Genomic DNA, 12,927 nt, shown 5'->3' with positions numbered 1-12,927 from the left:
CACACACACACACACACACACACACACACACACACACACACACACACCCTTTGACAGTTGATTCCCAATGAACTTTTCTTTCTAGCCAAGGAGTGTTTAAGTTGCCTGGTTTCACTGCACCTTCTTGCTTAGAAGTGTGGATAAAAAGTATCATTTCTACAGCTATCTCCAGAAACACTGGAAGTTGAAAAGAATCAATGTAGCGCAACATATTCTGCTTGAGTCAGCATTTTGACATTTTTTTTTTTTTTTAAAAAGCAATTGCCCACTAAAAATCTACAGTTTATTAAAATTAAGTTGTGCAGGAGATATGGTGCATGTTATCCCAGTATGGTGGTGGCCAGAGGATGGCAAAATTGAGGGCCGCCTTGGGGTACACAATCTATCTCTAGAGAGAAAGAGGGAGGAGAATTTCATTGTAACTGTAATGTTCGCTTAACTGAGCTGAGGGGTAAACTGTACTTCGAAAGTTCTTCAAAACAAAAAACACAGTAGTTTTCCTAAATAGCTATCTCTTGGTAAGATAAAAAAAAAAAAAAAAAGAATCTAGTAATATATATAAATAGCAAACTTTAATTTTAAAGGTAAGTTTGGACTTAACAAAAAACATGTTATGCCCCTGGGAGGTATTTGTTTTTGCAACCAACTTTGATTCTTTTGTGAATTAATGAAATACAGACCAAAGGAAGTTAAAAAAAAAAAAAACCAAAAAAAAAAAAAAAAAAAAACAAAACAACAATCATAAACAGAAGTTCTTATTTTGTACCTTGGCAACACGAATCTTAACTTTGGGCCCAGCATGAAGGCTCAATAAAGGTATAAGTTGTTTATAATTTGGACATACCATTTGCCCTTCAGCTTTAATAGTTTCGGTGTCTTCAGGAAATAAAACCAAAGCCGGATCCCAGCAGAACTTATGAAAAGACGCACAAAGGGCTATTATTACCATCACCGAGAGGCTTCGGTAGGCTTGCCACCAGCAGCTGTGGCAGTCATGGCTATGAAAGCCATGATTAAATATCTCTGGGCTAGTTCGTTTCTTAGTTTCAGTTTATCTTAAAAACACCATCTTGTTTTCTTCGGTAAGAACGTCCAACATTAGCTTGCCCTGGCCTTTCACTTCCTCAGGGTAAAACTCAGCCTCCTTACGGACTCCTAATCAATAGATATTTTAAGATGACATCCGGTCTCTCTTTCGCATCGCAAACCTGTCCGACAAGAGGCGGTGACTGAGCTAGTACCTTCAGGTAAACACCGGGCCACCACCCCTGCCTCGAGTCATTTTTCTCGTAGTTCTTCGCTGAGTTGTTTTCTTAACCTAGATTGCCGGCGTGCGGAGCTCGGGAGAACTCGGCAGAGATCGGGAAAACTCGGCGGCCAGGTGAGCGCCTCGCTCGGCGGCGGCGGCGGCGGCGGCGGCGAACCAGCGGGCTCGGGGGCGCGCGGGCTCGCGGGCGCGCGGAGGCGGAAAGCCAGGAAGCGCACCGGCAAGCCGAGCCCGGCGGCGGCGCGGGCAGCCCGGTGGGGCGGGGCACGGCAGCCGAAGGGGCGGGCTCCGGGCGTCGTAGTCACGCTCGGCCGCTGCTGTCCCCTCGTCGGGACCCTTGGCCATGTCCTGGCGCAGCGTGGCTTCGGCGGGGAGGCGGCTGGTGCGGAGCGGGAGCACCTTGGCGGTGCGGCGCGGTGCGGCTGGAGCTGCGGGTTCGGGGTACGCGGCGGGCGGGGCGGGACCCTGCGGTGAGCTCGCACCGGACGCGTTAGTCGGAGCTTCGCACACCGCGTGTGGTTCTTAGCGCAGCGTAGATCCGGGCGAGCCCAAAGAAGGTGTTCCTGGCTGTGAGAACTATGTCGCTCTTCTTTTGATGCTAAGCCTTGGCTCCTGTCTCAGAAAGTGAACAAGACTTGCAGCTAGTAATTCTGGCATCCTGTAGATGTGGTTTCTGGCTCGATGGGAGCGTTGCGTTCCTTGGCTTCCCTCCTTGGCGTACCCTGGGCTGGCGCACCAGCCGTGACCAACCTGGCCTGGCCTAGGCAGCTGTCAAGGCTTTTCAGCATCATCCACAGCGCATCGATTCCTCCACTGTCTCTAGATTTCTCTTCTGAAAGCGCTGATCACCAGGTGTCAACCCTTTGACAGGTCCTTAGAACTGTTTCCTATTGGATAGGGCAAAGCAGGGTATATCCTGCTTTGTCCATCTGCCATCTGTTAGCAGGTGTTCTATAAGTGGAACATAACTAGTTTAGTGCTTTACCAGTGTTGAGGTGAAGTATTTATTGTGCGTTTATTCGTGTCTGCCCCTTAGCTAATCTAGAAATTGAAGGGACTGCCTCAAGAACGGAGTGCCTTTCTGGAGCTTTTTCAGAGAAATATTTCAGAATGTGCTTCCTCTGCCCTCTTGTTTCCTTAGAACTAAGTTCATCCGTTGTAAACGTACAGGTTTAAGGAGGAGGTAAATGCGAAATTAGAGATGAAAAAGATTTGATTTCAGAGTTGAAAACCCAAGTAGACTGCATTGGTGCCATCCAGCACTCTTTGAGGCCAAGGACTCTAGCCTTTTCTTCACTGCTTTGGACTTCACAAACTCAGACAAGTTTTCTGTTTTTGCTGTTGATTTTTCAACACAGGGTTTCTCTGTGTAGGCCTGGTTGTTCTGTACTCAGTTTGTAGACCAGGCTGGCCTCAGACTCAGAGATCAGCTTGCCTCTGCCTCCCGACTGATGGGATTACAGGCATGCGCCACCAAGCCCGGCACTCAGCCAGCTTTTTTCTCCAAGCTGACTCCTCTAAAGCAGGACCAAAGGGCAGTCCTGCAAGCCTCCCACTCACTCTCCACCGGGAATAAGCACACACGTTTTTTTGTTGGTTGGTTTGTTTGTTTTTAGTGGTGTCCTTGTTAATCTGTTGGGGAACGAGGATCTATAATGATGAACACACATTCCGTTGCAGTGACTGCTGTCTCTAACTCATCTTTGTTGTTACGGAAGGTGGCACCTTATTGCAGCTTATGCGAAGTGTACGAGAATGCCCATGTAGAGCAGACATTCATTATCCAGCGCTGACATGCACCGGAAAAGGCCATTTAATGTGGATTCACTCAAAAACAGCACAGAAACGTCCTATGATTTAAGACATGCTTTGACGGACCTTTAAATTTTAAACTTAAAATAGTTTACATTTATACTTAACACAATTAGCTGGGCATGGTGGCACATGCCTTTAATCCCAGCATTGGGAAACAGAGGCAAGAGTATCTCTGAGTTCCAAGTCATCTTGGTCCACGTAGAGAGACCCTGTCTCAAAAACAAAACAAAACAAAACAAAACAAAACAAAACAAACACAACAAACCAAACCCACAACAACAACAAAAATTTTAAAAACTATTTGAACTTTAAATTCTTCATCTTCACGCTTATTCCTTAGACTTTTGAGCAGTTCTCTGTAGCACATATCTTTTTTTTTTATTTTTTGAGAGATTAATAGTTTGTGTCATGTCTAATTTGCTCCAAGTATGTCATCAGGCCTTGCTTAACTGATCAAAAAAAAAAAAAATGAGTGAGGGAGGGGAAAAAGATCCTAGGATTAATGATAATTAACTGGCTGCTGCTGCTGCTGCTGCTGCTGCTGCTGCTGCTTCTTCTTCTTCTTCTTCTTCTTCTTCTTCTTCTTCTTCTTCTTCTTCTTCTTCTTCTTTTTTTCTTTCTTTCTCTCTTTCTTTCTTTCTTTCTTTCTTTCTTTCTTTCTTTCTTTCTTTCTTTCTTTCTTTCTTTCTTTCTTTTAGATATCCCTGTCCAATTAGAACTTTTTTGATTTTAATTTTTTTAACAGGATCTCTTTACATAGTTCTGGCTGTCTTGGAACTCACTGTGTGAGCCAGGCAGGCCTTAGGTCACAGATCTCCACCTGCCTCTGCCTTCCAAGCACTGGGATTAAAGGTTTGTATTCACTCTTAGGTTTTATATAGTAGATGCTGAAGCAATGAGGGTCCCTGTAATCAGGATTCCTATCAAGTATTATTGACACTTACTGTGTATAAGATACAGTTTTGCTTTCTGTATATGTCAACTCATTTAATCTTCACAAGACCCTTTGAGTGGGAGTGATTATTTTTCCCACTTGGTGGATTGAAAAATTGGGAATTATAGATTATGGTGGTTGAAAACCTTAATTCCTTTGGTCTTTGCAGATTCTTTGCTTCACAGTATCCATGAAGTTTTTGTATATTTTTAGAGTTATTGTTTTACTTATATGTATGTGTGTCTGTGTGAGTGTATGCCATATGTGTGCATGCCCTTGGAGTCAAGAGGAGGTCATCATATGTCCTAGAGTTTCATATATAGGTAGTTGCTTATAAGCTGGCCTGATAGGGATTCTGGGAACTGAACCTGGGTCTTCTGCAAGAGCAGCTAGTGCTCTTAATTGCTGAGTCATCTCCAGCTCCCTACTCTCTCCCACTTCTGTATGTTTTCAGAAGAAATATAAAACATTTTATTGCCAGTGGGCAGGCTTTAAATAGGGCAGAATATTTGATATTTGGTGATTATGAATTTACCTAAGAATATAGCTGTATTGAACTTTAAACACAGAGATTGGTTTTATCGGGTAAAATTGATTGAAAGACTGCCTAAGGAAGCACATAGTTCCTGTAGGTGTTAGCAGACAAATGCTTTGTGAACTGGTATTTTGTACTGATCAAGCTTTTTCCCTGCTTTGAGTATTTGGACATGTTTGTATTTAAGGTTGTCTTCCACTGGAACCCGTATGCTTGACAGTCACCACATTAACTGTGCTGATCTTTTCCATGTGTTTTAGAATGGGAAACAGCACATCTTCATCTCTGGGGAAGTCAGCAAGTAGTCCTGTGAACCAGATCCAAGTGAGTGATGGGGAAGTTGGAGGACAAAGAAATACCTTATGCAATTCATACACTTACTCTGTGTCTAGTACTGACAAGAGTTTGGAAAATAAATTACCAAACTAGTATTTATTTTAAAAAATGCTATCAAAATTATCCTGGTGATGAGTTCTCTATCATTTTGTTAGTTAAAATTTCTGAAGTTTGTGTGATTTCTGTGTGTGTGCTATGCACCTGCCTGTCCGCTTGTATGGGAGCCACAGGAGGGATATCCTGTGTTCCTATTCTATTATTATCCACCTTTTTCTTCTGAGATAGTTTCTCACTGAACTTGGAGTTAGGCTGGTAGTCAGTGGGCCCCAGCAGTTCTGTCTCTGCTGTCCCTATCACCCCACAAACTTCCCAGTGCTGGGGTTACAGGTATGTGCATAGCCACACATGGCTTTTTATATGGATGATGAACTTGAACTCAGGTTTTTGTGTTTGTACAGTAGGTGCTCTTACCAACTGAGCCATCTCTAGACCTTTTCCCCTGACTGTTTGTTTTGTTTTAACAGTATATAGGTTGATCTGAACTGCTAAACAAATTTCTACCAGTGAGCTGCCTCTCTTTTCATTTTTTCACTTTTTCCTTTGAGGAGTATGGTTCCTCAGTTGTCCAGGCTAACCATAAACTGCTCTAACTCAGGCTGCTCTTGAACTTGCTGTGTTCCCTCAGCTTCCTGTGTAGCTGGCATTACAGGTCTGTCCTATCAGGCCTGGCTGAAATTTATTCTTAATGAAATCCATCTATGAGGCTGGAATTTTCTTTAATTTATTTATCTTTATCATTCCCATTATAAGTCTATGGTTGATACTTGAGAATCGGGCTGTTCTGAGCAAGGGTTATTTTGTGGTTTTGGCATGGGCAGCTGTTTAACAGCTTTCTGCCTTAACACAGAACCTACTGTGCAATAATTACTCCATAAATTATTCTCTTAGGGATTCTGGAGGTGGTTGCATTCTCTTGTTCTCTTTTTCATTGTCAATCTTAATTATTTCTGCCTCAGAAAATTTGTGTTAAGCTGATTGTGATGTTATTTGCCTGTCAGGCTAGCACTTGGGAAACTGAAGCAAGAGGAGAGAAAATTCAAGGCTTCTTTGGACAACATTTCCAAGATTCGTCTTTTCAAACAAAAAATGAAGACAAAAACAAACCCCCAGAATTATTCATATATATATATATATATATTTCTTCCAGCTCATAAGGCTCATATTTGTTTTCCTCTCTGTCTTCTGCATATATCTTGTTTCTGATTTGGACTGAGGGTGCAGCTTAGTGGTAGAGCATAAGCCTGGCAAAAGCGAGGCCCAGAGCTTTGCTTTCCAGGTTCACTAGAAATAAATCTGAGTTTGTTTTAGCTAACCTTACTATGTTTTGAGTAGAGCAGCAATGCAAGAAGCTTCTTGTGTGGGGCATCCTCTATTTTAAAATACAGAGACAGCAGCCTGGAGCATTTAGTTAGGATGAGCTTGACAGAAAGTGAAAAGTGATTTTGAAACTACTGTCTTGAGGTCCACTCATTTTGGAATGTCTTCATTAGTGCTCTGTGCCGTGGAGGCCCTCAGCTGCTCATCTCTGAGTCTAAATGATAGGTTTAGCATGCCTCTAACGTAAATAGCATGGTAGAAGATTCTTGGCTTCAGTTATGGTGTGGAGATTTAGGAAAGGACTATGAGCCTCCCAGCATCAGTATTCAGTGTTAGTCTGAAACGGATTCATTAGTGTAGTATTTTATCTAGGGTATGACTCAGAGAGCTCCTCACCCCTAAGGGTGAGTCTGAGTTCTGAAACATCTCGTATGGGTTTTGTACTTTGTGTTTTTGTCTTCATCCTGAAGTCACTGTTTATGCTCTACCATGTAAGAACCACCTTGGCAGATGTTCAGGCAGATGTTCAGACTTGTCCATTGAAGACCTGTGCAGATGCCAGTGCTATCTGCCCAAATCATTTAAAGGACTTGGACAACCATGCAGTTAGAAATAAAGAGCATGCCAGGTGGTAGTGGCACACACCTTTAACCGCATCACTCAGGAGGCAGCGGTGGGCAGATCTCTGTGAGTTCGAGGCCAGCCTGGTCTACAGAGTGAGTTCCAGGACAGCCAGAGTTCCAGAGAAGCCCTGTCTTGAAAAACCAACAAAGGAAAACTAACCACAAGAAAACCTCAGAGAGTATGCACACATACACCAAAGCCCAGGCACCAGGTAAAGGCCCGGAGGACAGTGTAACTGAGGTTGCTATCGTAGAGTCATTTTGGGAACTTGCTTATGACATCGGCTTTAAACCATTGGACAGGCTTTTTTTGGAAGTGGGTTTTCCAGGATAACCTGGAAAGCATAGCTTAGCACGATTGCTTTTAGAGAACAGGCTATTGTCCACCCTTGGTGAAAGCTGTGCATTTTAAGAAGAAATGATACATTTTCTTGCACCTGGAATTGATCAGCAGAAAGGAGTAAATGCCTTTTGAACACCTCTTAAATCATTTGACATGTCCAATAGAGATAAAGTGTCTGGAATATAGGGCAGGATTCATGTGGAGTCGTATCTCACTTGTTAGTCAAGAACTGCAGGTAAGTTACTTATCTTCCTCTGCACCTCAGTTTCTTCATCTGTGCAGTTTAAGTAACATAGGGTGAAAGGACCTATATTAAGATTACAGTGAAGCTGAAATGACTTCATGACATGAAGAGTACAGGGGAATATTTGCAGTCTAAGAATTGGCTGTTGTAATATATGAGAGAGAAAAGAAAAAAACAATTGTTACTGGTTTCATTCTTGGTATTACTCGCAGGCACCGTTTTGATATTTTTTTTCTAATGGCCTTCATTTGAAGTGAATCATATCCTCAATCTACAGATGCCACAAATAGATGATAGGAACTTAACTGGAGCACAGAGTTGTACTCCACACTCCAGAAAATTATATTCCTCCCACTAATTATGATTTCATCCAAAAGGTAATGTCTAGGATGAAAAGGCTCTATTTATTTATTTATTTATTTATTTATTTATTTATTTATTTGTTTATTTATTTTCAGGAAACAATTTCTAACAATTGTGTGGTGATTTTCTCAAAAACATCCTGCTCTTACTGTTCAATGGCCAAGAAGATTTTCCATGACATGAATGTCAACTACAAAGCAGTGGAACTGGATATGCTGGAATATGGTAGCCAGTTTCAAGATGCTCTTCACAAGATGACCGGAGGAAGAACTGTGAGTGCAGCCTTAGCCCTGCTGTCCCTGGTGGTGAGCTGGTAACTTGCTGCTCCCTGGACACTAGACTTGCTCGGTAGACAAAGTGAGCCTGGCTTTTCTGATTCCTGTGGGTTTCACATTGATAAGAAATGGCATTGGAGATGGCTTAAAGGTTAAGAGCACTGCTTGCTCTTCCAGAGATCCTGAGTTCAAGTCCCAGCAACCACATGGTGGCTCACACCATCTATAATAAGATCTGGTGCTCCCTTCTGGCTTTCAGGTGTACATCCAAGCAGAACACTGTATACATAATAAAATAAATAAATTTTAAAAAAAAGAAAAGAAAAGGCAGATCTACAGAGAAACCAGCCTCATAGAATAGGAAACAGCATAGTTTATTTTAATTTTTATGTTTATTTGTGTGTGTGTGTGTGTAAGAGAGAAAGAGAGACACACAGACAGAGACAGACTGGCATGAGGCAGCTAATGGTGTCATGAGTGCTTGTCTTGAGAACGTTAAGATGCTTTTGGAGGTCTTTGCGAGGTAAAATATTCCTTCCACTCTTGGACAGTACAGACCAGAATCGGTCTTTGGTTCCTGTGCTTATCTGTTTTTTAGTGTTCGCTGTTCTGGCCTCTATAATTTTGTATATTTTCTTCATGACATGAATAGTCAGCAAAATATTCATAGTTGCCATGTTCCTGTTTAAAGGTTTGTAGACGACCTTGGTAAACATGGAGAAAGAAACCACATAAACATTAATACTTACCTACCTTTCCCTTCTTCCCTTCCTTCTTTCCTTTCTGCTCAAGAACAGTTTTATTAGAGTTTAAAAGCAGTAGTTTCTTGAGAGAAAAGAATAGAGGAAAAAAAGAAGCAAAGCCACACCGTTTAAGCCAGTACTGAGGTCAGGCCCATGGGAGACAAGCAGTCATAAGGCGGGGAAGGAGGCACTGGAGCAAGCAGGGGAGCTCTAACTGTCAGAAAAAGTGTACTTAGACTCTGGCAGGTATCCAAAAGAAAGAGACAGAAAAACGAAAAAGTTGAGGCTTTCTGACTCAGGTCTTCAAAGGGCAGGCAGAACCCAGGGAACATCCTGGTGGCTCATAGGGCCTGCCTTATTTTTGTCTTTCAAAATAATTGTGGTCTGTTGGAGGAAGGGCTTTAGAATCAGATTGCCTTGGATTTGAATCATGCATCCTTTACTAATGCTATCTTGGGCAAGTGACTTCCCTCATTTCCCTCCAAAGCTGGGCTAGTTCTGACACTTACTATTGGGCCTCATTTAACTTTTGCTTATTCAACAGGTTCCAAGAATATTTGTCAACGGATCATTTATTGGAGGTGCAGTTGACACTCATAGGCTTCACAAAGAAGGAAAATTGCTGCCACTGGTTCATCAGTGTTACTTAAAAAAGAACAAGAGGAAAGACGTTGACTGATGTGGATAGTCACCAGGACCAGGAAATGTTAGTTAACGCAATAATACCTTTTACTTGTTAAGGATGTTCTAAGTGTGTGGATTACCTTCAGAAAGACTCAAAATAATTAACAAAATAAACTGCCATATTTGCTAGTTTTTGAGCATGAAAAGGGTCTATAAAACTGAAGAAGGTGGAGTTATATCAAAAGAAAGGTTTATTAGGAATTTATTTATGAATTTTACAATGAAGAGATAGTAAGCACTTGAAGTTCTTACTCCCTATAGTATCTAGGAATTAACATCTTGCATTCACTAGCTTTCAGGAGTGAGGACTGATGTATGATTTCTTTAAAATTTAATGTGGTGTAGATATGCAATAGATTGGGATATTATATCATGATAGCCCTTCATGCTATATTCTAGATCATCAGAGACATACTAAATATGTAGGATGGAAAGAAGCTTATAGTTGGAAAACCAAACTGCTAATTACTTCATAGTTACAGGGAAAACATCTCTGTTGGCAGAAGGCAAAAGGTATCAATATAGTGAGGATGAACTTTTCAAACAGTTCAGAAAGGTATTTAGTCATATTATCAGTTGGAATGTTCTACCTTCCAGAATGGGCAACAGCTACTGGAATTTCTTTTTTTCTTTTGGAGACAAGGTCATTCTTAATAGCTCAGGCTGGCCTCAAACTCACATCAGTCCCATTGCCTCAGTTTCCCAAACTTGCATTACATGTGGAAGCACCATGCCTAACCTGGAAATGTTTAAGGGAACCAGGTATTAGATGGAGTTTAGACTAAAGGTTCTCGTTATGTTTCAAATGTGCCTCATCACAGACTTCATGTGTTGGAGACACATGGCATAGATAGAGGTGGAGTCTTTAAAAAGTGGTTAATCATGAGGGCAGATGTGTTAGTTCATGTTAAAGGTCTGGGTAGTTATCACAGAAGAGTGGTTCTTGATAAAGGGATGAGTTTGGCCCCCTTAAGTCTCACACGCCTGTGCTTTTACTCTTCTTGCCTCTGCAGTGTCATCGTGCAGTAAGAAAATCCTCAGCAGATGCTGGTGCCGTAACTTCAAGCTTCCCGATTTATGAACTATAAACAGCAAATCTCCTCTTCATAAATTAGTCAGGTATTCTGTTTGAGCAGCCCAGATGGATAAGACTATCTCTTCATATAGTTGCCACTTATAATGTTACTTTACCATTTCCTAACTAGGAATACACTGTTCAAACTGATTTAATTTCAGATAAACTTAGCAAACTAAAATACCCTTTAAGAAGTAATTATTTTAAAAGCTTGAAAATATTTCCAATAGTTTGCTAATCTGGTCTAGAATATTTTATATGTCTATGAAATAATGCTTTCCCCAGTAGATTCCCAGAGTCACATTGGACAGATTACCAAATTCTGAGCCTTTCTTAGAGGTAGGAAGAACATGGACTTTCCAGAGTGAGTGCTTCAGCCTTCTGGTCAAGATGGATTAGGAATCATGGCATTTTGAGGAAGACAGTGGCTTGCTGTCAGTGATGTTCATCTGGACTAAATCTGCATTCTGGATACCTTGATATAGTGAGAATTTAGACTGTGCTGATAGTTCATTTAATTTGTAATGTTGTCAGGAAAAGAAAAGGGCATGTTTTTATTCCTTTATTTTACATTTTGTCATGAGACATTTTATATTTTTGCTATGTTATAAAATTCATGTTAGAGAACAGAGGAAGTCTGTTATGCATGAGAAAGGAAAATTGTCATTATTGTCACTATTAATCATATTTGGATATACGGTCATAAGAAGGTTACTTAAATGCAGTTACACTGGTGGATCAGGTGGTAATAGGGTACTTGGCTTTGAGGAACTTGTTTTGTGGTATCATACTCAGACCCAGGTGCCTAATCCCTGAGATCCACAACTAATCCTTAAAAGGAATATCTAATTAGTTCTTCCTAAGCTTGTGGAAAACAAGAGCAAGAGTGATACTTAACTCTTGGTTACAGTCAGTGTTAAAATAATGCAGCTCTAAGATAAGCCTTATCATCATAAGGTTCAAGAATACCAAAGGCAACAGGTCATCTTGATTTTCATTCTAATTTTATTTTAAAAAGAAATAAACTCTTCCAATGCTTACCAAACAGTGTGTTGAATTTTATTCTCAATGACTTAAAAAAAAAAAACTTTTTGGGGGTCTAGCATTACATCAAACCAGGATTCTACTCATCACAGATGCTAAGAGGTGAAAGAAATGAAGGGCTCTGACTACATCTAGGCCTTGTGGTCTTTGCAAAAAGACTCAAGACAGTAACAAGAAGTCTTCACCGCTCTGAACATTTAAAATGATGCATTCGAGATGGCTGTGTGAGTAGGGTAAAAATGCTTGCCAGGCAAGCCAGATGATCTGAGTTCAGTCCCTGGGACCCACCGTGGAAGGAGAGAAAGGACTCCTGAAAGTTGTTCTTGACTCGAACATGTGTGGGCTCACTCTCACTTAGCCTCTCACATAATTTAAAGAAATGCTAGATTCAACTTAGAAACACACATACATACCAGATGTGTGTGTGTGTTTGGAGGATGGGAGACGGGCTGCATGTGGCATGCATGCATGTGGAGATCAGAGCAGCTTTATGGAGTCAGTTCTCTCCTTCCACCGTAGTATGGGTTCCTGGGATAGAACTCTAGTTGTCAGGCTGTGTGATAAGTACATTTTACCCACTGAGCTATCTCTCAGCCTAAAGGATTATATATATAATATATATAGTATATATTATATATAATAATATATATTATATAAATATAATAATATTATATATATATATTTTTTTTTTCTTTCTCTTTTGGGGGTTATGGTGCTTAGAGAAACAGCACCCAGCATGTGCAGGGTTCCTGGTTCGATCTCTGATACCAACACATTCACAGATGATTGACTAAGCTGCTGTTCACAGTTGTGGCCACTGGAGGGGAATATATACAAATGTAGGAGCAGGGTAGATTTATTTCCAGAGACTAAGCAAGCACTGAAGACAGCAGCTGCCCTAAAGGCAACAATCTGGGCCAACACAGAACTTTATTTTGAAACCTTTATGCTGCTTGCTTATGGGGAGACCAGGACAGGACTACAGATTCATATTTTTAAAATATAAGTGAACTTCTTAACTGGTACTTTATTAGCGCACGGGAATGCAATGTACAAATCCCTGTGACTCAGTAGGCAGAGGCTCCTCTGAATCACAGCGTGATTTCCTTCTTGACCACTCAGGATTTTCTAAGTTCCTCACCTCCCTAGCCAAGATGTTAGGGAAAAAGAAGACTCCAGGCTACAATGTTGCTTTCTGTTTTGAGAGAGTCCTGCTCTGTTGCCCATTTTGACCTTAAACCTGATTTTAACCCATGGGTTCCTGGGCGC

The 12,927-nt window shown here is 41.2% G+C and overlaps 1 protein-coding gene across 1 annotated transcript; it reads left to right on the top strand.

The window, feature by feature from the left end:
- The first annotated feature begins 1,480 nt into the window (after positions 1-1,480).
- Glrx2 (glutaredoxin 2) lies at positions 1,481-11,659 on the top strand. The gene is made up of 5 exons (XM_055624628.1): positions 1,481-1,708; positions 4,812-4,875; positions 7,933-8,109; positions 9,400-9,561; positions 10,553-11,659. The coding sequence occupies exons 1-4, from the start codon at positions 1,611-1,613 to the stop codon at positions 9,532-9,534; spliced, it is 474 nt and encodes a 157-aa protein (XP_055480603.1). The 5' UTR covers positions 1,481-1,610; the 3' UTR covers positions 9,535-9,561; positions 10,553-11,659.
- The last annotated feature ends 1,268 nt before the right edge of the window (positions 11,660-12,927 follow it).

The sequence above is a fragment of the Psammomys obesus genome, unplaced genomic scaffold (assembly GCF_907164565.1).
Source record: "Psammomys obesus unplaced genomic scaffold, mPsaObe1.curated_primary_1811, whole genome shotgun sequence".
NCBI classification, from domain to species: domain Eukaryota; kingdom Metazoa; phylum Chordata; class Mammalia; order Rodentia; family Muridae; genus Psammomys; species Psammomys obesus.
This window is presented reverse-complemented; position numbering and strand designations above follow the sequence as displayed.